General features: G+C 43.6%; 1 protein-coding gene across 2 annotated transcripts in view; it reads left to right on the forward strand.

The window, feature by feature from the left end:
- The window catches only part of LOC120946769 (dynamin binding protein), a 217549-nt gene that overhangs the window by 114862 nt on the left and 90030 nt on the right, over positions 1–12657 (forward strand). Inside the window, exon 1 of one of the 2 annotated variants that reach the window (XM_040361458.1) lies at positions 1525–3372. The exons of the other annotated variant lie outside the window; for it this stretch is intronic. Coding sequence (XP_040217392.1) covers positions 1890–3372 — 1483 coding nt within the window. The 5' untranslated portion in view covers positions 1525–1889. Of the gene's footprint in view, positions 1–1524; positions 3373–12657 lie in introns of those variants that run through there. 2 annotated transcript variants of the gene reach the window in all.

Consider the following 12657-nt stretch of genomic DNA (forward strand, 5'->3'; position numbering starts at 1 on the left):
TGGAAATCATAGAGTATGACTTCTCATGCCACTTTGCAGTCCCAAGTCACATGACAAGTCGCACAAGTGGAAACCGAGCCTTGCCTGGAAAAAAAATGCCATGAAAACGTTATTGCGAAACAATTTCCATCTGCGTCTTTTTTGCAGAGTATTACCTGTAGCAATTGCGGGGTTCAGGGACCCCTTCCTTCAGAGAAATGATACTTGGTTCTCGTCAAATGTTCTCAACATTTCCATGGTGTATGTAAAAACTGTTCTTCCTTTAGTTTTACCTGTGTGGGAAACTATCGCATTTATTATCAGATGTCTAATTCGTCAAACGTTTCAAAATCCATTCTTCACTTCCTGGCGAACGCAGTCGCACCGCATTACATAAGCCGTTCAATGCAAGTGTTGCCTTATGTTATCAGTATTGCATTCTGTTGTTAAAACTCACATGATGGCATTCATTAATTATTTTATCTTTTTTATATTTTATCTTTTTTATATTTTATCTTTTTATCTTTTTTTTTATACATTTTCTTTTTTTTATATATTTTATCTTTTTTTTATATAGATTTTATCTTTTTTATATATAGATTTTATCTTTTTTTATATATAGATTTTATCTTTTTTATATATTTTATCTTTTATTATTTTATATATTTTTTTTATATTTTATCTTCTTTTTTTATATATTTTATCTTTTTTATATATTTTATCTTTTTTATATATTTTATCTTTTTTATATATTTTATCTTTTTTATATATTTTATCTTTTTTATATTTTATCTTTTATTATTTTATATATTTTTATATATTTTATCTTCTTTTTTATATATTTTATCTTTTTTATATATTTTATCTTTTTTATATATTTTATCTTTTTTATATATTTTATCTTTTTTATATATTTTATCTTTTTTATATATTTTATCTTTTTTATATATTTTATCTTTTTTATATATTTTATCTTTTATTATTTTATATATTTTTATATATTTTATCTTCTTTTTTTATATATTTTTATCTTTTTATATATTATCTTTTTTATATATTTTCTTTTTTTTTTATATATTTTATCTTTTTTATATATATATATATATATATATATATATATATATATATATATATATATATATATATATATATATATAATATACAGTATATATATAATCTCTGTTTTTTGTTATAGCTATGGCTTTGTTTGTATGTTATCTACTCTTATATGATTAAGACCTTTGTTTTACTGTTTTTTGATTTTGAACAAATTAAACTTTATTGTGCCATGTCAGCTACTTTTAATATTTTTGTTTTTTCACTGATTACTTTGTTTTGGTTCTCGGCTTGTCGGGATTACGTTTGTTTTACTTAATTGACTCCATTCTTCACATGCCAGAACCTATAGTGTGTGTGTGTGTGTGTGTGTGTGTGTGTGTGTGTGTGTCTCTCTCTCTCTTTTAGTTTAACATAACAAAGCCGCTGAGCCTGTTGTGCAAGTTGGGAAGGCCAGCCTTTACATGCAAATGACGGAGACTTTCACCCAATCATCCTCAAGGACTCATCAAGTGTCTCTGGTTAGATGACATTGGCTACTAATTAATTCCGGAATCAGGTGGGAGAGGCTGGCCTTCTCCTTTGATTGGCTTGTTTCAGAAAGGAGTAAAGAAAAGAGTGTGGATTTGAGTTTCAGTGTGCACCGAGAGCATAGGGAGTGTCTACAGGTATGCAAGAAACCAAAGAGTTGGAACTTTGTGCAGAGGGAGAGGAGAATAGACAGCTCAATGGATAATCCTCTTCTACGGTTTGGATTGTTGTTTTGGCCAGCTGCACTCGGACTGGTTCGTGAACAATGGACTTGTAACGGTAGCATTCCAGACAAGTGCTGGTAGGAGGTGAGGAAAGCAAGCATGAGTGCGTTACAGCACGAGCATTATCGAACTGCAAAAAATGGGTCCGCAGTTCCTCGTCAAGACTACTGGGCGTATGAAGACTATCAGGACACTGGAAGACGGAGCTTCTACGAGGAAGAGAAATTGTACAGATTGCAAAGGTACGCTGAAGAGCACAAAAAATTGCCCTTGAAAGGAGAGCAATATTCTTATGAAACCCAGAGGAATGACAGAGTTCCTAGAGGCTACAGAGTACCTGATGAGAAGTACGACCACTACAGAAGACAACTAGATGAGGATTATTCCAGTAAGAGGAACGTTGATCGATATTATGACAACTGGGATTCTAGTGGTGGATACCCTGCAAAATCTAGAGATGATGGTCGATATGCAGACCGGAGGGCATCTCGTGATGGCCTCGATGACTATCGACCCTCCAATTCTGATTACAGAGAGAGTGACCTCCGCAACATGAAAAACTGTGACGTTTATTACTATGAAGACCTCATGAACGATGATGACTATTATCGGGAGTATCATCGCAGACAACTTGAACGATACTATGAGAAAGAAACGGTACCAACTAGCTACAAGGCACATCGCCCATTAGAAAAGCGATATTCAGACCAGGATGTTGCGGATTGTCGAACTGGACCATACAATGACCGTAGAGGAATGGACTATGACCAAAGGGATTACGGAAAGGTGAAGAACTATCCTCCTAGGGATGAGCATGCAAGGACTTCTAGATACCCTGAAACTTCAAAAAGTAGAAGTCGCCCTACCGAGAGAGACTTTGTAGATTATAGAAGGGATAAAGCAGAATCTGGGCAAAGGAAGCCTAACGCACGTCGGTATGACTTCTTGCCCTTGGATTGTGATGCTATTGATGAGGTTGATCGACACAAGCCTTTGGATAAATCTAATCAAGACGGAAAGTATGATCGCAGTCAGTTTTTAGACCCGGAAGCTGAGTCCTCTATCTCTTGTAAGCGATTAGCTTATGATTTTGACTATAATCCCCCTGATGGAATTGACCTCTATCTTGATGGTGATAATAAACAAATTCACAAAGAACACACAAACAGAGGAGATTTCACTAGTCGGAGTTGTGATGGTTTTGAAGATGCCATCAAGTCCTCTAAAGGAACGGGCAGGAGTGAACAATATGGAAGCTCTTTGGAACGTCGGAGGACAAGCTATGATGACGCTATTGGACCAGATAGGAGGGATGATTATTATCAGGATTCTGATAATCCTCAAAAAATTGATTCAAGTAACAGACCCATCAAAGATGGGCAGGTAGATGGAGACTTTTCTAGTACCATTAATTCGGAGGAGTCTGGTTCTTCCAGGCAACAAAATCAAGATCAGCAAGGCCAAAAGAGGGCTGAGAAGGCCCCCAACATTGATTCTATGAAACGGAATAGTATCTATCGCAGGACGGCACCCAGCAGCCTTCGGAATTCGGAGTTTGTGCAGAATCGGAAGAAAAAGCGAGGTATAAATTTTCATTTATTTCAGAGGAGATCGATGTTAAATGATCTTAAGGCCCCGTACACACCATAGAATCCATCCGCTGAAAAATCTCAGCGGATCGGTTTCAGCGGATAGATCCCCTGGTGTGTACGATCCAGCGGATCTGTTTCCGCAGATTTTTATCCCCTGGGATGGATTTCCAGCGGATAAATATTTGATGACATGCTTTCAAATCTATCCGCTTGAATCCATCCCAACGGATTGATCCACTGGTCTGTACAGACTCACCAGATCAATCCGTCCGAAGGGATCCCCCGCATGCGTCGTAATGATTCGACGCATGCGTGGAATTCCTTATATGACAGCGTCGCGCTCGTCGCCGCGTCATCATCGCGGCGACAGCGCGACACGTCATCGCGAGGGGATTTCGGCGCGGATTTCGATCCTATGGTGAGTACACTCCATCGGATCCAAATCCGCTGAAATCCTCGAGAGGATTTATCCGCGGAAACGGTCCGCTGGACCGTATCCGCGGATAAATCCTCTCGTGTGTACTAGGCCTTAGTCTGTTTCTATAAAGAGGTCTGAAGCATTAAGAACCATTTTTACATAAAAGTACACATCTTTATTATTACCGACGTGTACTTTATTGTTTTATTATTATTATTATACAGGATTTTTATAGCGCCATTAGTTTGTGATGCGCTTTACAATATAAAGGGAGGCAATACAGTAGCAATATGATTTAAAATGGTACTAAAGCTTCGATTTTTATTTATTTTTTCTTAAATAACAAACCTATCATACTAACTTCCACTGTGCAGTTCGTTTTGCCAGAGTGGCCCCGATCCTCGTCTTCTGGGGTCCCAGAGCAGCTCTCACGGCTCCTTCCGGCAAAAAACGTTTAGTAAACTGTTTAGTAAACTCTTAAAGAACTTCAGTAAACCCGAGACTTCACTAACCCCCTTCTGGGAAGCTCTCTCCTGAGGGGGTTACCTTGCGGGCACGCTCCCTTGCCATACAATCGGTGTCCATAGACTCTGAGTGTATGACTCGGCCCTGGTGGCCACGTCATTGGATTTGATTGACAGCAGCGGGAGCCATTGGCTGCGCTGCTATCAATCTATCCAATGAAAAGCCGACAAGACCTGGGGAAAGCAACACGGGATTTCACCCACGGAAATTCAGGGCTCAGGTAAGTAAAACAGGGGGGGCCGGACAGCGCACCTTAATGCATAGGATGGAAAAAACACAAAGGTTTACTACCGCTTTAATACAAGAGGGTTAGGAGGGCCCTGTTCCTGGGAGCTTACTATCTAAAAGTCTTGAGAGAAATATTGGGGCTGACAAAGCTGACCTCTGAAAATGCCATTTGACTGGCTCTATGTGGTATTTGTAGATTAATCAAAATGTACTGTATATATTCGAGTATAAGCCAAGTTTTTCAGCACATTTTTTTTTGTGCCGAAAATGCCCCCTTGGCTTATTCTTGAGTCACCTTTTTGCGCCTGATCTCCCGGATTTTGGGGACCCGGTACCGGCCGGCCGTAGGTCCCCTGGACCCCAATCTTGTCACACATGTAGCCCCACTCTTCCTCTACAAGTGTGCAAAGTTTGTTGTCTGGGGGAACTACAGCTGGGGAGCACCTATTATTTTAATTTTTTTTTTGTGGTAAAATTAGGTGCCTCGGCTTATATTCGGGTCGGCTTATACTCGAGTATATACGATACCTTTTTTTTTTTGGGTCAGTGATTTAAAAATGATTAAAGCCAAACATCATCAGGCCAACCAATCAATCGGCACTCTCTTAAAGCGGAGCTCTGCTGTAAAAAAAAAATATTAAAAGCCAGCAGCTACAAATACTGCAGCTGCTGACTTTTAATATTAGTACACTTACCTGTCCTGGAGTCCAGCGACGTCCTCAGCAGAAGACGAGCGATCGTACGTCACTCTGCTGCCCCCCCCCCCGCCATCCTCGGTGAGGGAATCGGGAAGTGAAGTGCCCCAGCTTCACTGCGCGATTCCCTACGGTGCATGCGCGAGTTGCGCTGCACAGTCCTTACTGGTCCCTATTGTGTTCTGGGAGCCAAGTGTTTCCCAGAACACAACGGGCGCGGGCGGGAAGTAACGCACTACCCGCAGAGAGGACTCCCGGAAGTGGGTGCAAATACCTGTCTCTGACAGGTATCTGCACCCCCCTCCCCCTGAAAGGTGTCAAATGTGACACCGGAGGGGGGGAGGATTCTGATGAGCGGAAGTTCAACTTTAGGGTGGAGCTCCGCTTTAAGAGGGTCATTAATGGTAACCCACAGCATTTCGTTCATTAAATGCTTCTTTGGTGTAAATGTCTATACAGAAATACGTAAAACGTCTGTAAATGGGTACATTTAGTTTTTGTGTGATGTGTTTTTTTTTTTTCTTGCCACTGGCTCTATCAGGTCATGTCGTGTGTAAAGATACTGCAATGTGGTTTTACTGGTTTATTAGGTGTATGTTGCTCTATAGAAGGTGTGTGTATAGAGTATGAGTTGGTCGTAGACGTCTTCGGTTTACTGAAGTTCTTTAAGAGTTTACTAAACAGTATAAATGTTGCCAGTGCGGTGGAACTGTCCAAATGAAAGCAATGTCTATTGTATTGTCTGTTCTGTACTTTGTGTGCAGGCCAAGTCATACAATTGTCTCGTTTCATACTACCAAGGTGTATCCTTCCACAACTGAGGCCGTGTGTGGGCAGGGACGACATTTCAGAGAACACAGCCTTCAGCTATAAGTTCACTGTTAATAAAGCGGCATAAGGCACTTGGATCTCAGCTAAGTGAAGCTGAATGGCTGTTTGTAGGTGACCGGTACCCCTTCACGATATACTTGGCTCAAAGTTGAACCTTCAGCCTTAAAGCGTGTCTAAATTCAAGAACACAATTGTAAAATATTTCAGCTTACCAATCCTTAGATGGGGTGGCTGCATTTGTTTTATTTAAAAAAAAAAAAAAAAGTCCTTTTTATTTACATACGTTGATACTGCCAGTAACGCACATTCTGTCTCTGACAACCCTCACTCACCCTACTGTATCTATGGCAGTGGCGGCTGGTGCTCAAAATTTTTGGGGGGGCGCAAACAGAAAAAAAAATTGCAGCCTCACTGTGACCATCAAACGCAGCCACTGTGCCATCAATTGTCACCACTGTGCCATGCCATCAAACGCAGCCACTGTGCCATCAATTGTCACCACTGTGCCATGCCATCAAACGCAGCCACTGTGCCATCAAAAGCAGTCACTATGCCATGCCATCAAACGCAGCCACTGTGCCTTCAATTCGCACCACTGTGCCATGCCATCAAACACAGCCACTGTGCTATCAATTGTCGCCACTGTGCCAATTGTCACCACTGTGCCCATTGTCGCCACTGTGCCCATTCATGTCGCTGTGCCAATTGTCCCCACTGTGCCTATTGTCGTCACTGTGCCCTTTATTTGTCGCCGCTGTGCCAATTGTCCCCATTGATGTCACTCTGCCCTTCGTCCCCTCTGTGCCCCTCCCCATCCATCCGGTGCCACAATTGGTACCTTTCGGGGGGAGTGGATACCAGGTATCCTGTGCCCACTTCCGGGACTTTGGGCCGTGGCGAATTACACCAGCAGCTCGGCTCCCTCCTCTTAAATCCCCTCCCCTGCCGCCGCCAGGCCAGTAGGAGAGCGCAGCGGAGCCTCGCACATGTGCAGTAAGGACCCCGCGTGATGCTACACTGTTGGGTTCCCTTAGCCGCAATGGCAGCGGCAGCACCTGACAGCTGATCGAAACATCAGCCGTGTTGCCGACATCGCTGGACTCCAGGACAGGTAAGTGGTTTGTAAGTTGAGTCTACCTGAACAGTGACTTCCGCTGATTGGCTGCAGTCACCGTTTGGCTGACTTTCCTGACATTTCTTCAATTTCCCAGTTTGTCGAACCAGGTAATGTCAGCCGGGCCACCTATGTCTCAAATTGAAGTCACGTATGGCGAATTTTAGGTTGCATTCAGGACTCGTTTACACTTGCTTCAGAACAAGGCTTCGGACACGCTTTGTTCTCTGAATGTCAGTCACAGCTCCTGTCACTAATGGCCCGGATTCACAAAGCACTTACGCAGACGTATCTCGAGATACGCCGCGTAAATGTAACTATGCGCCGTCGTATCTATGCGCCGGGCCCACAATCTGACATACGCCTAAAAAATAGGCTTCCTACAACCGACGTAACTTGCCTTCGCCGGCGTATCGTGGGCGCATTTTTACGCTGGGCGCATTTGCCGCTCCTATTGATTTTCTATGCACATATGCAAATGAGGGAGATACGCCGATTCACGAACGTACTTGCGCCCGGCGCATAATATACGCGGTTTGCGTTAGTCGTACGTCCGGCGTAAAGTTATTCCCCATATATGAGGCGCAACCCATGCTAAGGTAAGGACCAGGGAACTCAAGCCGTCGTATTTTACGTCGTACGTGAATATGGCCGGGCGTAGGTTACGTTCACGCCGTAGGCAGTCATCCGTCGTATCTTAGGCATTCGTTCCGACGTGATTCTGAGCATGTGCACTGGGATGCGTCCACGGGACGGCGCATGCGCCGTTCATTATTCGTATCTGTCTGGCGCTCGGCCCATCATTTGCATGGGGTCACGCCTCATTAGCATGGCTCACGCTCACTTCCACTTACGCAGAGGAAACCCAGCGCAGTTTGGGAGGCAAGTGCTTTGTGAATTATGTGCTTGCCTCTCTGCGCTGCGTTGGCGTAGCGTATATTAGATACGCTACGGCGGCATATATTAGATACGCTACGGCGGCATAAATATGCGCCGATGTCTGTGAATCTGGGCCAATGGTTATCTTACAGTCCTGTTTACACCTTGCTTTTGCTTTGCTTCGGCTTCATTTCAAAAACCATACCCCAAAGCGTCTTCAAAGCCTCCATAGAAGTCTATTTTAAAGCTTGCTTGAAGCACAGGCAAACTTTGATAGGCTTTAAAGGGGTCGTAAAGGTAAAAAAAAAAAAAATCCCTAAATAGCTTCCTTTACCTTAGTGCAGTCCTCCTTCACTTACCTCATCCTTCCATTTTGCTTTTAAATGTCCTTCGTTCTTCTGAGAAATCCTCACTTCCTGTTCTTCTGTCTGTAACTCCACACAGTAATGTGAGGCTTTCTCCCTGGTGTGGAGAAAGCCTCTTGAGGGGGCGAGCAGGAGAGTCAGGACGCTCTCTACTTTGCAGATAGAGAAAGGAGCTGTGTGTTAGTGGGCATCCTGACACTCCTGCTCGCCCCCTCAAGAGGCTTTCTCCACACCAGGGAGAAAGCCTCCCATTATTGCGTGTAGTTACAGACGGAAGAACAGGAAGTGAGGAACCCCTTTAATTGAGCGTTAGCTTCGCTTTGTTTTGGAAAAATCTCAGGTAGGAGACATCAACACACACACAGAGCATCTGCCAAGCTTTATTAAAGCTTCAAAGAAGCACCACTGACGCATCACAGAGGCATCAAAAAAGCATTTTAAAGTGGTAGGCGCTTTAATTTGTGTTGAAGTCGAAGCAAGTGTAAATTAACCCCTTACGCCTGCGAATCAACCCTGATCGTGATTACATGCGAGAACGTCAGTGGCCCTCTTTGAAAAAAGTTTTGACACCCCTGGTTTATACTATTAAAAAAATAAAAAAAAGGTGGCAACCCTAGTCTGTGTATAGCCAGCGAAATTGTGTTAATTTTTTTTTTTTTTTTTTTTCCGAATTTACAAAACATACTTTTTGCCTTTTTTTCTATGTCCTGCTCTGGTTTAGAGCTATGGCTAAAGCTATTCTGTGTGCTAAGTGAATGTAAATAGTAATCCTTTTGTACCCTTCCCCCACCAAACTCCTGTGTTCCCCTCGGTTTCACCTCTGCCCCTTCCTTCCCGAGGCCTGGCATTTTTCCCTGGCATGCTCCTCCCCCCCCATGTCAAACTTTCTTTGTCATGGCAGTGTGGAGCTATGGAGATGTCGGCTTGCGTCATGCACTGTTTGTTGAAGGGCTTGTCCAAAAGATTTTAGCCGATTGCCGAATCCTAAGCAGAGGGAAAACCTACAGCAGCTGAAATTCATGTGTCTCTTTGTAAGACGTTACCGGGAGTTGCATACAATGGGGTAAATTCAGAAAGCAATTGCGTCTGCGTAACCATAGTTACGCAGCGCAATTGCTTACTTGCGCCGGCGTATCCAATGCTCCTGATTCAGGAACCTCGATACGCCGACTGCAGCCTAAGATATGACTGGCATAAGGGTCCTTATGCCGTCGTATCGTAGGCTGCATTCTTACGCAGGCCGCTAGGTGGCGTTCCCGTTGTGCTCAGCGTATAGTATGCAAATTGCATACTAACGCCGATTCACAACGTTACGCGAGCCCTGCGTACGCAGTTTACGTCGTTTCCGTACGGCATGTTTCGCGTAAGGCTGCCCCTGCTATTAGCAGGGGCAGGCAATGTTGCGTATATCCGTCGTTCCCGCGTCGCGAAATTTCAAATTTACGTAGTTTGCGTAAGTGATTTGTGAATGGCGCTGGACGCCATTCACGTTCACTTTGAAGCAAATGACGTCCTTGTGACGTCATTTGCAGCAATGCACGTCGGGAAAGTTTCCCGACGGAGCATGCGCTCTACGATCGGCGCGGGAACGCGCCTAATTTTAATGATTCCCGCCCCCTATGGGATCATTTTAAATTACACGCGCTTACGCCGGGCAGTTTTCCGGAGCGCTCACGCAAATTACGGAGCTACTGCTCCGTGAATCGAGCGTAGCGCAGGTAATTTACGGAGGCGCAGCGGCAAAACGGTACGCTGCGCCTCCGTAAGAAAAGCGCAAAGCTACCTGAATCTACCCCAATATTTGTTACTTCTGTCTTCGCAATCCCTCCCGGCAATAATAATTGGATTTTTATTCAACCAGTATAAATGTCCACTAAGATCCACTACTTCAGACCTTGTTGGGTCTGTAGGATTTGTCCTTTTTAAAATTCTTGTCCAAAGAGGAGCTCCACCACGAATAAATCGAATCCCTCTGTTTCTGCATCTTAAAGTGGTTGTAAACTAGGGATGAGCCGAACATACCCGGGTTCGGTTCGCATCAGAACGTTCGAACAGACCGCGGGTTCGCGCGAACATTTAGAACCCCATTGAAGTCTATGGGACTCGAACGTTCGAATTCAAAAACGATCATTTTAAAGACCAATATTCAATTTAATGTTGGTAAACGTCTTTCAGAACCCGGGTCTTGCCCCAGGGAACATGTATCAATCGAAAAAAAAATTTAAAAAACGGACGTTTTTGCGGAGCAGCGATTTTAATGATGTTTAAAGTGAAAAAAAAAAAATGAAAAATTCCTTCAAATATCACACCTGCTGTGTGTCTCTAGTAGTGGCACATGTTTAGAAATGTCCCTGCACAACATTAAATTATTATAAGAACAAAGTAATTTAATACTGGTTGCGCACGTGCTGTGTGGGAACAATATCTCGATTATTTTAGGGGTGGTGGGGGGGTGGCATTATCTTTTTGGGAAAGCAAAATTGTAGAAAAAAGGGCACCCCTCAAACATACTGTAATTGTAGCGCAACAAAGAGCCACGTGCAAAGTATTGCATCAAAAATTGTTATTAGGCGCCCTTGTTACACAGGGGCATAAAAATGTGTCCGTAGGCGCAACATAACACTGCAACCCCTCCCAATATCTGTAATTGGAGCGCAACAAGGAGCCACGTGCAAAGTATTGCATCAAAAATTGTTATTAGGTGCCCCTGTTACACAGGGGCATAAAAATGTGTCCATAGGCGCAACATAACACTGCAACCCCTCCCAATATCTGTAATTGGAGAGCAACAAGGAGCCACGTGCAAAGTATTGCATCAAAAATTGTTATTAGGTGCCCCTGTTACACAGGGGCATAAAAATGTGTCCATAGGCGCAACATAACACTGCAACCCTTCCCAATATCTGTAATTGGAGCGCAACAAGGAGCCACGTGCAAAGTATTGCATCAAAAATTGTTATTAGGTGCCCCTGTTACACAGGGGCATAAAAATGTGTCCGTAGGCGCAACATAACACTGCAACCCCTCCCAATATCTGTAATTGGAGCGCAACAAGGAGCCACGTGCAAAGTATTGCATCAAAAATTGTTATTAGGTGCCCCTGTTACACAGGGGCATAAAAATGTGTCCATAGGCGCAACATAACACTGCAACCCCTCCCAATATCTGTAATTGGAGCGCAACAAGGAGCCACGTGCAAAGTATTGCATCAAAAATTGTTATTAGACACCCCTGTTACACAGGGGCAGAAAAATTAGGCCTTAGGCCACGTGCAAAGTATTGCATCCAAAATTGTTATTAGGCGCAACATAACACTGCAACCCCTCCCAATATCTGTAATTGGAGCGCAACAAGGAGCCACGTGCAAAGTATTGCATCAAAAATTGTTATTAGGTGCCCCTGTTACACAGGGGCATAAAAATGTGTCCATAGGCGCAACATAACACTGCAACCCCTCCCAATATCTGTAATTGGAGCGCAACAAGGAGCCACGTGCAAAGTATTGCATCAAAAATTGTTATTAGACACCCCTGTTACACAGGGGCAGAAAAATTAGGCCTTAGGCCACGTGCAAAGTATTGCATCCAAAATTGTTATTAGGCGCAACATAACACTGCAACCCCTCCCAATATCTGTAATTGGAGCGCAACAAGGAGCCACGTGCAAAGTATTGCATCAAAAATTGTTATTAGGCGCCCCTGTTACACAGGGGCACAAAAATTAGGCCTTAGGCCACGTGCAAAGTATTGCATCAAAAATTGTTATTAGACGCCCCTGTTACACAGGGGCACAAAAATTAGGCCTTAGGCCACGTGCAAAGTATTGCATCAAAAATTGTTATTAGGCGCCCCTGTTAAACAGGGGCAGAAAAATTAGGCCTTAGGCACTGGTGGCGGAGCACAGAAAAACAAAATTTCTTACTAGCTAACAGCATGAAAAGTGAGGAGGAGAAGGATATTCCATCAGCAGCACAACAGGACAGTCACTCAGCATCAGCAGTCTCAAAGGGATCTGATATTTCAACACAAAATTCTTATTCAGTAACATCAGCATCAGGTGCTTGGTAGCCGGTGTTGATCCAAGCCTGATTCATTTTGATGAAGGTCAGTCGATCAACAGAGTCGGTGGAGAGGCGTACCCTGTGATCGGTCACAAAGCCTCCAGCAGCACTGAATGTACGTTCTGAAAGAACACTGGATGCAGGGCAAGCCAGTAGCTCA

The sequence above is a fragment of the Rana temporaria genome, chromosome 8 (genome assembly GCF_905171775.1).
Source record: "Rana temporaria chromosome 8, aRanTem1.1, whole genome shotgun sequence".
NCBI classification, from domain to species: Eukaryota; Metazoa; Chordata; class Amphibia; order Anura; family Ranidae; genus Rana; species Rana temporaria.